Genomic DNA, 14,570 nt, shown 5'->3' on the forward strand with positions numbered 1-14,570 from the left:
TGACACCATTGAGAGGAAACAGAAAAGCCATACAGTGAGAAAAATATTTACAGCACATAGAATGCACACAGGGCTCATAGTCAAGCTATATAGAGAACTTCTAGAATGAACTTTTGTTAAAAGAAAATGGAAAAAGAGACTACACAGGCACTTCATAAAACAAAAATTTATAAAAAGATGCTAAACCTCTTTAGGCATTAGAAAAATACAAATTGAAACTACAATGAGAAACAACTACAAACTCCTCAGATTAGCTAGCAAAGTGAAAAGAGCAGTTTTCACAGAAAGCAAAGCAGGGGAATGCTCATATATTGCAACCACTAGTACAACCACTTTGGACACCTATTTGGCAGTATTTACTAAACAGTACATGTAACGCCCAAGGCCCCCAAATTCTACTTTTTCTAATAGAAATTAGTATACTAAGAGTATGAATAAGAATATTCATTAAATAAAAACACAAACTAAATGAACATCAACATAGGCTGAATTAATAAATTAAAGCACATCTATTCAGTAAGTTACATGCAATGACAATGAACTAACGACTGATACATTTAAAAAGATGCTTGAGCACGGCCAGTGTGGCTCAATGATTGAGCATTGACCTATGAACCAGGAAGTCACGGTTCCATTCCAGATCAGGGCACAAGCCTGGGTGTGGGATTGATCCCAATAGAGGGCATACAGGAGGCAGTAAATCAATGATTCTCTCTCATTACTGATGTTTCTATTTCTCTCTCCCTCTCCCTTCCTCTCTGAAATCAATAATAATAATATATATTTAAAAATAATGCTTGAATCTCTCCAAAATAGTACTGAATAAAATACGGCAACGTAAAAAAATTCATTGTCTCTTTCATTTCTATAAGCAAAGAGTAGTGGCTACTTTTGGGGAGGAGGAAGGGAAAAGTGATTAGGGGGAGATGTCTAAGGGGTTGGTAACGTTCTATTGCTTAACTTAGATGAAGGCTACATAGATACTTGCTTTGGAAAAATTCATTGAGAAGCATATTTCTGTTTTAAGCACCCTTCTATATATGCTACACTGTACAATAAAAATAATCAGAAAAAATAACGTTCTCTTATCATTCTAAAACTCACTTTCACATCTGTAATTATGTTGCTTTCTTATTCCTGATGTTGTTGTGTCTTTTTTAAAAATTGGATTTGAGGGAACATTTGCCCTTGCTCCCTGGCAAATGTCATCAGCCTGGCTCAAATAAACCCATTAAAAAATCTCTTAGACGTTTCTTATGTCAACATTTACTTGGCATTGTCGGCAAGATTCTAAAGCCCATCCAGGACCATCCTGCAGACCTGGACCCAGCGTTAGGTACAAGAAAGGGCCCATTATGCCCCACCAGCTCCCTACTTTGCATTGGGTGAACTTGGGTGAGTCTCTCGCAAAACCGCAGGCCTCCTTGCTTTAAGTAGCAGGCCATGACTTTATCTGAGCTGTTCTTAGAAAATTCTTGAGGTAGATAAGGGTTGAGATAATCCAGGGAAAGGAAAAGAATGGGCTGCTGCTTTTAATTGGATTGTTTACTGAGAGTGCACAAAATCGTTGGTGGTTAAATGAGAGACTGAACTATGAAAGAGAAAGGACACTTGCTTCCCCAACCTGAATAGTCAATGGGGTGATGATAGTAGTTCAGATCTCCGAATCCAGAGTGGCACAGATAGGTGCTGGGAGTTGTCCAGTGCAATAATGCAGCTAATCCTGGAGAAGATGGCAGGAGCCATGCGGAGAAGCAGAGGGCACTTGGAATGGGTTCACCCCAAAAGAGGAGCCCAAGAGAGGGGCCCAGGCCTTGGAAAGTGCCATGGTTCTGGCAGCACCCAGGAAGCTCTCAGAGGCCTTTGTTTAGGTATTGTTAGGTGACTAACAATCTTTGTTGCCTGATGAAAAATTTCCTGTAGGGCATAATGCAGTCCTATAGGGATATTCATGCATTGGCTCATCTGGAGATGTGCACGTAAGTGCTGGTTTTCTGCCCTAACCGGTTTGGCTCAGTGGAGAGAGTGTTGGCCTGTGGACTGAAAGGTCCCAGTTTCGATTCTGGTCAAGGGCGTGTACCTTGGTTGTGGGCACATCCCCAGTGGGAGGTGTGCAGGAGGCAGCTGATCGATGTTTCTCTCTCATAGATGTTTCTAACCCTCTATCCCTCTCCTTTCCTCTCTGTGGAAAATCAATAAAATATATTTAAAAAAAATAAGTGCTGGTTTTCCCTAGAAGTTTGTTCAGATTCTACAGATCTCAAAATTAACATGGGCAATAGGCCCCACAACAGTCAGCCTCCCATTCATAACTAAGATAGCCATCATGAGGATTCTTTGGTACTTCTAAATTGATCTCTTGCATGCACAATTAGAAAAAGCCGACTATAAAATTAGGCAGAATGCATGGAAAACATACATATTGGTCTCTTGAAGCTTCAAAAAAAGGATTTATATAAATGGATCAACCTATGATATCATTCCAGGCAAGCTTGGAGGAGGTTGCCAGAGACACACAGGGAGAAACTCAGCTGTGTTGCTTAAGGTGAGGGCCGTCTTCCTGCATGGCTGACAGGCACTACCTTTCCTGTGTTAAGCCCTCCCTCCAAATGGCCAAATCTAAATCTGCTGTATCCCAATGGATTTACTAACTCCACCCTGTTGACTTTAAGACTCCACCCCACTGCCAAGTTTCACAGGCCCCAGGCTGATGGCTACTGGTCTTGGTGTACCCTGAGACTTTTGCTGAGTGGCCTCAAAGTGGTGCCAACTTTGAATTTGTATTAACATGGTGAACACCACTCGCCCCTACCTGGTGACTCCCTGAGAACCTGCCTCATGCGACTTGTGTACCACCAGTGGCTCTTTCAGTGGCTGAACCTAATGGGGGAAGCCAGAAGGTGACAGTGTGTCTCAGGGTTCCTTCAGCCTTTGCTGACCAGCCCCAGACCTGGCACAGACCCTACTGGAGAAAATTCCTCTTCATGGGGCCAGTCCCCATAGCAGCTCATACACTCTGCTTGTGGCCAATCTATACACTAAGCCAGCCTGAGGCTCAACCCCACCCATTTACATGCTATTAAGGCTCAACCAGACAGGAGGGCACACATAACCCATACAAGGAACACGCTTTGAGCACCCGACTTAGGGAATCAAGGAGACTGTGCCACTGGGCCCCAAAGGAAACAATTACATAAGGCCAACATACCAACACTGGGGGACATAGTAGATCTACCTTGTACATAGAAACAAACACAGAGAGACAGCTAAAATGGGCAGACAAAGAAACTTGTCTCAAATGAAAGAACAGGAGATAGCCCCCGGGGGGGGGGGGTGGGAACCTAAATAAAATGGAGACAATAAAACTACCAGATACAGAGTTCAAAACAGTGATTATAAGGATGCTAAAGAAAACTTAGTGAGAACTTCAACAGCATTAAAAAACACACAGAAATCATGAAAAAGAACCAGTCAGAAATAAAGAATACAGTAACTGGAATGAAGAATACACTAGAAGTAGTCAACAGCAGATTAGGAATCAACGTGCTGTATGGAAGTCTCCCACTGTGTGCGTGTTCATTTTCCCTTTATGGTTCACTGAGAGGATCCAATCGTGATTTGGAAGACCAAATAGCAAAAAACACTCAATAAGAGCAGCAAAAAGAAAAAAGAATAAAAAAATAAGGATAGTTTAAGGGACCTCTGGGACAACATCAAGTATAACATTTGTATCATGGGTGTACTAGAAGGAAAAGAGAGACAGTAAGGGATTAAGAACCTATTTGAAGATATAATAGCTAAAATCTTTCCTAACCTATTGAAGAAAAAAGGCACACAAGCCCAGGAAGTGCAGAGAGTCCCAAACACGATTAATCCCAAAATGCCCATATTAAGACACATCTTAATTAAAACAAGAAAAGTTAAAGACAAAGAGATAATCTTAAAAGCATCAAGAGAAAAACAGTTACCTAGAAGAAAGCTCCCATAAAACTTTAAGCTGATTTTTTTAATAGAAACTTTTCAAGCCAGAAGTGAACAGTATGAAATATTCAAAGTGATGAAAAGCAAGGGCCTACAACCAAGACTACTCTACCCAGCAAAGCTATCATTTAAAATTGAAGGAGAAATAAAGATCTTCCCAGACAAGAAAAGCTAAAGATCTTCCAATAGCCAAGATATGGAAGCAACCCAAGTGCCCATCAATAGATGATTAGATAAAGATGTGGTCCATATATACAATGGAATAATACTCGGCTATAATAAAGAATGAAATCTTACCATTTTTGACAGTATGGATGGACCTACTACTGTAAGTAAAATAAAGTCAGACAGAAAAAGACAAATACCATATGATTTCACTTACATGCCAAATCTAAAATAAACAATCAAACAAAATAGAAACAGACTCATAGGTACAGACTGAGGGTCGCCAGATCGGAGGAATGTTGGGGGCTAGGTCAAAAAGGTGAAGGTAGTAAGAAGTAAAAATTGGTAGTTACAAAATAGTCAAGAGGATGTAAAGTACAGCATAGGGAATGTAGTCAATAATCCTATATAATAAAAGCCTAATATGCTAAGTGTCCAGTCAACCGGTCGGCTGTTCAACCAATCAAAGTGTAATATGCTAATGATATGCTAAGGCTGCTCAACCACTCGCTATGACATGCACTGACCATCGAGGGGCAGACAACCAGTAGGTTAGCTTGCTGCTGGAGTCCAGCTGTTTGGGACTGAGTGAGACAGGCTGGACATGCCCTGAAGCCCTCCTGTGGTCCCTCCCTGACTGGCCAACCTCCCGCGTCTCTCCTCCTAGCCACAATCATGCACTGGTGGGGTTCCTTGGCCTGGCCGGTGCCCTCTCGCAATCCAGGACCCCTTAGGGGGATGTTGGAGGAGAGCGGGTTTTGGCCTGATCCCACAAGGGGAGCACTGCTCAGCCAGAAGCCAGGCTCATGGCTGGCGAGCACAGTGACAGTGGTGGGAGCCTCTCCTGCCTCCACAGCAGCGCTAAGGATGTCCAACTGCTGCCTTAGGCCCGCTCCCCCTAGGGAGCGGGCCTAAGCCATCAGTCAGACATTCCCCGAGGGCTCCTGGACTGTGAGAGGGTGCAGGCTGGGCTGAGGGACCCCTCTGAGTGCACAAATTTTGTGCACCAGGCCTCTAGTCTCTAGTATTAGAATAACTATGTATGGTGCCAGGTGAGTGCTTGATATATTGGGAGGTTCACTTTATAAATTATATAATTTGATTGTCTAACCACTCTGCTGTACACATAAAACTAATATAAAATAATACTGAATTAAGCTCTAATTGAAAAGTAAATAAAAGAAAGCACGTAATCTAGTTAACAATCCTGTAATCCAATTCCTACCCTGCTTTTCCCCAACTCTATGTAATCTTCTCTAAATTCCTTTTTTAATTTAAAATGAATAAAAGAAGCTGGAAAACTTGGGAGCATTAGAGATCTTGCTCCTTGGCATCTGTCATCAGTTTGGCTCAAATAAACTCTTGAAAAATTCTCAAAAAATTTGGATTTGATGAAAGTTTGTCTATTTATTGCTCTTTTCAAAGATTCAGTTTTAAGGTTTATTAATATATTTTAAAGATATTTTATTTATTTCTGCTTTTATTTTAATAAATGCATTCCTTCATCCTTTGGGGTAATATGGCTGTTCTTTTTCCATCTATTAGTTGAATTATTATAAACTTAAAAAAATAAATTAATCTTGGCTCCAAATTTTCCTTTTTCATTGATTAGTAAAGCTCATAAATTTAAGATATTATTCTCTCTCTCTCTCATTTCTAAGTAGTTTGTAGCTTCAGCTCTGAGTTATTTCGAACACAATTAAGTGAATAGATTTTGGAGGGACTACTAATTTTATGGTTACTTTCTAATTTTTGCTGTATTGAAGTAAGAGAAATTTTAGAATTTATTGAAATTTTCTTTGTGACTTACATCTTGGCTAATTTTTGGAATGATTCTGGGTGTTTAAAAAAGTACTGTTTTTTTTTTTTGCTATTTATTGAGTACAGAGTTATTCAATTAGGTTTAATTATGTTATTTAGATGTTCTGTTTGGTCTGTCAGCTTCTATGTGCTGTATGGAAGTGCTGTATGGAAGTCTCCCCCTGTGTGTGTGTTCATTTTCTCTTTATGGTTCTATCAGTGTCTGATTGATATATTCCCAAATACGTTGTTACATGCATGTGGTTTTATGATTGTTACATATTATTGATGGATTATATCTTTTATCAATATTGAATATCCTTCTTTCACCTGGAATTTTATTTCTTCTGATATTGTTTTTATTACATCTACATTTTTGGTAAGCATGGTCTGGTATTCTTTTTCTATTTATTTTTATTCTCTTTAGGTTATTTTATTTTACTCTACCTATTATAAACAGGCTAGAGCTATACTTCTTAAAGCCAACATTAGAATATCTATCTTGTAATAGAGAAATTTAATTTTTCATGATTATTAATTTTTGTCCTTAATCCCACCATCTTAATTTATGTTCTAGTTTTCTTTCTCTTCTTTTCTTTCTTTTTCTTTCTTTCTTTCTTTCTTTCTTTCTTTCTTTCTTTCTTTCTTTCTTTCTTTCTTTCTTTCTTTCTTTCTTTCTTCCTCTCTCTCTTTCTCTCTCACTCTCTTGCTCTCTCTTTCTCTCTCTCCCTCCCTTCCTTCCCTTCTTTGCATCTCTGTCCTTTTGCTAAGTTGCAATAGTTTATGTGTGTGCATCCATTTTCCCCTCTAGTGGTTTAGAATGTACATATTACATTTTTTTTCTTTGTAGTTGAATCCTATCTGCTTTTTTCCACTTAGGAAATTCTCAATATTTCTGGCTCACCAATAGCACCCTTTCATGTTTGCCATTCTTCTTCCTAGTACTGTTATGGTTTATTCTTTTAAAAATATCTCTCTCATCAAGGACTTGAGGAAAGGAGGGGAGATAGACCATGTTCTTGCTCTGTCATCTGTGTCTAGTTCCCCTATTTAAATGTGGCATAGGCTTAAGTGTTGTTAAATTGCAGTCGACAGTGGCCCTTGTGTTCTCATAGCCACAGTCTGAGGGAGGGCTCTGCCATTTGATTGAAGACTTTTAAGCAATAATGATACTTAGGCTTGGTCATGAAGAAAGGATGCTCTAGAACAGTGGTTCTCAACCTGTGGGTTGCCAACCTGTGGGTCGCGACCCCTTTGGAGGTCGAACGACCCTTTCACAGGGGTCGCCTAAGACCATTGGAAAACACATCTATAATTACATATTGTTTTTGTGATTAATCACTATGCTTTAATTATGTTCAATTTGTAACAATGAAAATACATCCTGCTTATCAGATATTTACATTACGATTCATAACAGTAGCAAAATTACAGTTATGAAGTAGCAACAAAAATAATTTTATGGTTAGGGGTCACCACAACATGAGGAACTGTATTAAAGGGCCGCGGCATTAGGAAGGTTGAGAACCACTGCTCTAGAATATAGTGAAGGTGGGCTGTCTGATAGAGAGAATCCCTGAATCCTCTGGAAAGGAACGCCAGGGCAATGACTAGAAATCATGTGGCCCAGGATAGAGTTAACAGTTCTCACCTCCCAGCCCTGGACTAGGTGGGGTCCCAGGAAAGTGATAAGAACCAAGGGGGCTGACAGGGTGGCTAGGAGCCAGAGGAGGAGGAGAAGCAGGCTGCAAGTGTCAAAAACTCGCTCACTCACAGGCAGGCATGAGAATCCTGCCCTCCCCAGCTACACCCGAGGGTGGCTTTCCAAGAAGTAAAGGTGCATGGCTGGCCTCACCGAGGAGGAACCAAGCACATGGACATACCCACCCAACACAGCAATGGCACCGACATTGGCACCTGTATTTGTTTTATGAGGAAACTGAGGCTCAGAGAAGTTAGATTCTTACTCAGGGCCATAGAGCAAGTGTGTTGCAGGCTTGGCTTTGAGCCTGTTTAGCTCCCAAACCAGGGTGCTCTCAGAATTTGACTTTTGATCCCCTACTGTTTTCAGGTGGTTACCAGCAGCTGTGCCGTGTCCATGGGCTGCCTGACGGGAGGTTGTAAATAACAATGAAATGACTGCTTCCCAGTCCGTGGAGGGAGACCCAGCACCAGTTCACCCCCTGCTCACTCTCGTGGAGAGAGACCCCTCTCGTTCTACATCCAGACTCTAGGGCGGCATCGTGCTGCTGTTTCTGTGTGCACGGTCCTCAGAGACCCACCTGAAGAGGAGCAGCACAGCTTGGGGGAAGGTCTGAAAGTTGTTGTTCCGGTTGATCTCGGTAGTGTCATTCAAGGCAATTTTCCCAAACACCTAAAAGGGGAGAGGAAAGGGATTGGGTGAAGCATGGACCAGGAGCACCCTAGTTCCCACCCATCACTCAAAGGTCTCCTCAGGGTCAGCGCTGACCCTGGGACAGGCTGGCCTATAAGCTGAGCAGAGTCCCCTCATGCACCCTGGCTGGGCCTCCAGGGGGCAGGCACCTGCTTCCCTGTGTCAATCCCCCACACTGGACAGGTAAGAAGAGCCCATGGGCCCTCAGGAGAGGCCCGGTGGCCCGGTGGGCGCTGAGGCTGAGAACAGGCCCACTGGTTTTCAGGGGGGAGGGAACTGCACATTCTTAAGAATATTTTCTCTTAAAAACTTTATTAAGGAATAACTAACAAATATAATTACATATATTTAAAGTGTACAATGTGTTGATGATTTGATGTACACACACACTATAGGATCATTACCAATATCAAGACAATTAGCATGCCTCATCTCACACAGTTAATAGTTTTTTGGTGTAAGAACGCTTACGATCTGTCAGCAATGTCAAGGCTACAATACTGTATTATTATTAACTATCATCACCATTAGATCATCAGAACTTATTGATGCCTTTGCCATTTCAGCTCCATATGCCCAAGCACACTTCCAAATTTCGTTCTTGTTCTCTGGAATGATATGGAATAAACAATCTGGGGCTTCGACAAATTTAATGCATCCTTGAAATCAGAGGCCTCCTCACCCCATCCCCCGAACTTTTAAAGCGATGCTTTTCTTAGAAACTGCCACCCTTGATCAATGGCAAGGTAGCTCTTTTCATCTCAAAGGTTTTGGCCTATGAACCTTAGGGTCTTTCTGCAATAAGCAAGCAGGAGAATTGTGCTCAAGGAGCTGCTGAGGAAAAGCTCCTGGCCAGGGTGCAGTGTGGGCTGGGTGTTCTTCGGGAACCCCGAGGTGTGGCTGGAGAACTCCGGGCTTGGGGCAGGAGAAAGTGCAGTGGCACCGGTGGGGGGCCTGGAAACTGCTGTGTGTTTGATGGGGAGAGCCTGCCTCTCTCCCTCCCTCTCTCCTGAGCGACACTGGGTGGGGAGAGTTCTCAGGCCCGTCAGACCTGGGCAAAGAGAGGGATGCTGTCTGACGCACCCTTCCTGCGGATTCCTAGAAGGGCCCTTATCTCTTGAGCCCAATGAATAATTTGGAAGTGTTTTTCTGAGCGCAGAACCCAGGCCTGGGAAAATGGGGAGAGAAACTCTCTGAACTGTGTATTCCACTCTGGGCCGTTCACCCTGCTACCTATAGGGTACCATTCGGGGGAAGTTCCAATTCCTGTGACACTTGGGCCTCAGAAGGTGAAAGAGGAGGGAGCGAGGTAGTCAGGAGCAGGGGGGAGGTGAGGAGGCAGAGGGCGTCAGGGAGTGTGGGGCTGGGAAAGCAGGGGACAGAGGAGCCGAGCACCAGGGAGCCCTACCTGCATCCCGATCACGGCATAGATGAAGAACAGCATCACGATCAGAAGGGCCACGTAGGGCAGGGCCTGGAGGAAGCAAAAGACTTCGTGAGGCGGTGAAGATGGCAGGCTGGCTGGACCCCTTCCCAGGGCACGGCACCTGCCACCAGCAGCTGCCTGGCTTGGGGTGTGGGGGGGGCATTTCCAGGGGCTCCATGGTTCTGGGCACCTGGGAGAAGGCCTGAGTGATGGCACTGACCCTTCATTTTACTTGGTTTTAATCACCTGAGAAGCAGTACAGTATTGAGAAAAGCAGGTTGCAGAGTAAAGAACATAGTGTGATATTACTTAGTAAAAACAATGAAAAATGAGCAAAATGTCCTCCGAGGAGACATGTATCTTTGTTCAGCAAGGAGAAAGGCTCGGAGGACACACACCAAGGCTCCCCGGGAGGCGCAGGTGGAGGCAGCTCCCTCCCTTTCTTTGTATGACTTTATGTTGTTCCACTAGTGGTAATAAAATCATTTACTAAGGGAAACTTAACTAAAAGAAATATTATGGGCTCAAACCCTATTTCTGCCACTTTCTAGCTATGAGACCTTGGGTATCTTAATCTCTCTGAGCCTCAGTTTCCTCATCTGAAAAATGAGAAGAGCAACAATGACTTTGCGGGGTTTTTGTAGAGTTTAAATCAGGGGTCCTCAAACTACGGCCCTCGGGCCACATGCGGCCCGCCAAGAACATTTATCCGGCCCGCCGGGTGTTTTTGCCGCCGCTGCCTGTCCTGCTTAGCAGCCGACTAGTCCCGGGCCCGCAGTGCGCATGTGTGGAATGTCTGAGGGACAGTGAACTGGCCCCCTGTTTAAAAAGTTTGAGGACCTCTGGTTTAAATGATGTAAGGCTTACAAAACGACTCGTGCATTGTCTTGCACTTGGGTTCCACACATTTTATTCACTCAAGGTATTATCTGCTCAAATGCGCAGACAACGGAATTTTCCAGAGCCCCTGCCACTTCTGGGGAGGCCCCTGGGGAAATGCCCGGCCAGGTGCCCGCACACCACTAGATGGCACTGCGAGACCATGTGGACTCTAAGTGCCATCAGCGCTCCAGCTCCACAGCCCGGCGTCACTCTTCACAGGCCCGGGGCCTCTTCCCAGCCCAGGAAACATGGGAGGCCTATACGGTCACCCACACCTGTGGGTCTCCAAAGGTGCCCGTTGGACAGGGTCAGCCCAGTCTGCTTTCCGAAGAATCCTCAGCCTCCCAGGGACTAAGAGTGGCTCAGGGTGGGTGGGGTGGCAGGGAGGGCCCTGCTCCTCCTGAGGTGGGCAGTCAGCCTGGGCCGGCTAGGAGTGCAGCCAGGCTGGAGCCCTCCCTGGGGCCCGTCTTTGGCGGGGATGCTGACGCAGGGCAGGAGGCTCTCTGTGGAGGTGTGTATGCCTTTGGGGTGGGTTCCAAAGCAAGCAGGTGCCTGATGGCAGTGACCTGACAGGGCTTTGCTTAAGCTAATATAAGCCTCGCAGAGATGGCCAGAGGCAATCATTATTCTGCTTTTACAGATGGAAAATGATGGCTGAGCCAAGAGAATTGATTCTATGTTGGGCAACCCTGTGCTCATTTGAGGGGCCATCTCTCCACGAGAGAGAGCAGTGACACCGGGAGAGTTCGGCCAAGTCCCTAAGTAGGAACAGCAGTCACTGCTGCAATGACAGAATTGGGAGGGTCTTGGGGGCCATGGTTTTCAAATTTGTTCCACCACAAATTCCCTCTGTCTAATCAGTTCTTGCAGAAAAATACCTAAGTGAGAGAAGAAAGCAGAGCCATTCAGCCCCCCTCGGCTTTCAGCCTTCCCCACCCGACCTCAGGGAAATCTGGGGACCCAGACGTGCTTTTGAGAACCACAAACTGAGTCCAAGCGACTCATGTCAGACACGAGCAGCAGTGAGCAGCAGAGCGAGCCCCGTCTTGACTCCTGGATGCTACTCGTTCCTTGACTGTCTCCTCCGGCTCAGGGAGCCCGTGGGAGCTGGGGTGGGGGAGTCCCATGCAGCCCTGCAGCCCAGGAGAAGCGGAGGCCTCCTCCCGCCAGTGCTCAGGGTGGCTACCTGGAAGGACTTGATGAAGGTCCACAGCAGCGTCCGGATGCCCTCCCCACGGCTCAGCAGCTTGACCAGGCGCATGACCCGGAAGAGGCGGAAGAAGGTGATGGAGATGCGGGAGTTCTCCTCTGCATTCTGGAATCCATTGGCAACAGGAGGTGGTAGTTAACACAGCAACACGGAGGGGTGGGCGAGAGCGGGGTGGGCCCTGCTCCAGCAACACAGCCCTTGGCTGGGACAGACCAGCTCAGGGCGGGGTTGGCTGCACTAGGTCTCTCCCTGGCCACCGAGGGAAGGCAGCGCCCACCTTTTCCAGGTGGACAACCCAACCCTGAGGTCTCTGCAGAGCCAAGCTGTGCCCAGGCCCTGAGCCCATGTCCTTTTTCCTATTCTCCCGCTTCACTTTCTTCCCGAGTCCTTGAGCGCCTGGGTGGGGCGACAGGAGCGTCCCTGAGGAACTTCCATAGGCCCTGTAATCGAGGCGGGGAGCCAGCCTCTGAGGGCGCCCGGCCTCGGCCACGTGCTGAGAAAGCAGCGGCCTCCCTCCCGCCTGGCGCCTGGCGTGGCCGTGGGTCCTGCATCCTGAGGGGATGGGGCCGGTGGGTGTGGGGCCCTCCCTGCAGGGGGACGACTGCACTGGGGCCGGTGCGCAGGCAGTGGGCTGCCCACTGCAAGAGCTGGCTCTCGGGCTCCTCAGGACTCCAGCACTTCTGTGTGCCAACTCCCACTGCTCACAGCCCCCGTCCCACATGGCTCTGGTGTTGCTTAGTGCTGGGCGAGTGTCTGCTTTACAGCCCTTGCCTTTTCTGGGGCTCTAAATCTGCGCCCCCCATCTCCTCCTCTCTGCCCTGGGCCTCTAGGAGGCACCCCCTTTCCAGGAGAGGTGGGGAAGGCAGTTGGAATGAGAGGACCAAGGGGTCCTGCTCAGGGCAGATCATCTCCTCAGGAGTCCTGGAGGGGGAGGGCAAGGGCAAGGGGAAGAAGAATGGAGCAGGACAGCCGCTGAGGTGGGAATATGGCGCTGCGCTGCTGGGGCTGCTGGCCGAGGGATCACTCGGCATCTTGGACCTGGAGGGTCCCAGGGCTTGGGCACAGGCCTGGGCAGGGCTCAGGGGGGCAGGAAAGATTTCCCTGTCACCGTCTGCCTCCAGACCCAAGGCAAACATGGACTGACCCGCTGGCCCCTCCTCCTGCCACGTGGGCCTAAGAGCTGGGGTGGTGACCAGGCAGCCACTTGCCTGCTCCCAGAGCTAGTGCAGCTCACCCAGCCCTGTCGGCACCGGGAGAGAATGGACCCTGGGGCTTCCTGTTACTGTTCCCATCGCTGCCTCCCTCTGGGTCATCGCTGGGACCCTGTGTTGCCTCCCGGCTTCTCCACCCACATTTCCGGCTTGGTGCTTAGTCATTTTCAGGTGGGAGCCCCTCTGGCCCTCTCCATCCCCACATCCCACCAGCATGGTCGCCCTGCTCCCCCAGGCCCTGCGGCCTGTCCCGCTGACTGTCACTGACGTGGCTGCTGGCCCCAGAGGCCAGAGTGGGAGGCCCCCAGGGAGGCGGGAGAACCCAGAGACAGCCTTTACCCCTCCTGGAGGGCTGCTCAGAAACCAGCAGGAAGTCCCTCTGGGTTTTGGACTCTCCCTGCAGGGGAAAGAGTCACAGTATTTCTCCTACATCTAAGCCAGAGTCCTCCCCAGGCCCTCGGGCGCTTGTTCCCCTCAGCAGGGCAGGCTGTGGGGGGGAGCCGGGGAGGAGGGGCAGGCAGCGTCCTCGACTTGCCCCACGCTCTGCCCTGCGTGGATTCTGAAGTCTTTGATGCCCTTAATCTCTGCATTTCTATCACCTGTGTATCTACTTGAAATTCTATTTTCTTTCCTTAAAAGAGGAGTATGCAGCCGAGGCTCGGGGTTTACAACAGCTGTCAGTTCCCCATGTCGGGGAGGCGGACAGAAGAAAGAACAAGCTGAAGCGGGAACCTCAGCTGTGAGTGTCAAGAGTCTGGGAAGTTGTGCCACAGGGGCGTCTGGGTCTGACGGGTGAGGAAATGAAACCCAAGCCTGCAGTGTGGCTTCCAGCCTGGGACCAGGAGCCCCCCGGCTGCTGCAGTTTCCTGATGCTCTAGAGGGGAATACACACTCCACGTGGACATGACCACTTCTTCTGATAAACCAAACGACACTGCAATGAAGAAGCAGAGCCAGTGGCCGTCCCTGCAAAGTGGGGAGCAAGCCCAGGAGCAGCCCTGCCTCGGCCTCCACCCGGCCTGGGGCGGCGTGTCAGGAAACACCACCAGCCCACCCAGCCTTGTCTCGTCTGCTGACTCGGGGTTCAGGGAATCACCCCACCACTAAATGTGTGACGATAGCTTTTCGGAGAAGGCTGTTCTAAGGAGACCTCAAAGTCACATCAAGTGGCATCTCTATCACTTGAGCCAAAGTGAACTGGAGTGGTCCAATCGAACAGCCCAGCTTTTCTGCTTGCTGTGTGCTGCAGAAAAGTGGGTGGGGATAGCCCAATTTTATTTTATTTATTATTATTATTATTTTTAAAATATATTTTATTGATTTTTTTACAGAGAGGAAGGGAGAGGGACAGAGAGTTAGAAACATTGATGAGAGAGAAACACCGACCTGCTGCCTCCTGCACACTCCCCACTGGGGATGTGCCCGCAACCAAGGTACATGCCCATGACCGGAATCGAATCTGGGACCCTTGAGTCCGCAGGCCGACGCTCTATCCACTGA

General features: G+C 47.5%; 1 protein-coding gene across 8 annotated transcripts in view; it reads right to left on the reverse strand.

Moving 5' to 3' along the window:
* Positions 1 to 14,570, reverse strand: part of CACNA1C (calcium voltage-gated channel subunit alpha1 C) — a 587,470-nt gene that overhangs the window by 31,037 nt on the left and 541,863 nt on the right. For all 8 annotated transcript variants that reach the window (XM_023756704.1, XM_023756709.1, XM_023756710.1 and 5 more), the window contains 3 exons: positions 11,836 to 11,964; positions 9,750 to 9,815; positions 8,229 to 8,320 (listed from right to left, as the gene is read on the reverse strand). In XM_023756704.1, the coding sequence (XP_023612472.1) occupies positions 8,229 to 8,320; positions 9,750 to 9,815; positions 11,836 to 11,964 (287 nt within the window). The remainder of the gene's footprint in view (positions 1 to 8,228; positions 8,321 to 9,749; positions 9,816 to 11,835; positions 11,965 to 14,570) is intronic.

This window comes from Myotis lucifugus, unplaced genomic scaffold, assembly GCF_000147115.1.
Source record: "Myotis lucifugus unplaced genomic scaffold, Myoluc2.0 scaffold_98, whole genome shotgun sequence".
In the NCBI taxonomy this organism is placed as follows: domain Eukaryota; kingdom Metazoa; phylum Chordata; class Mammalia; order Chiroptera; family Vespertilionidae; genus Myotis; species Myotis lucifugus.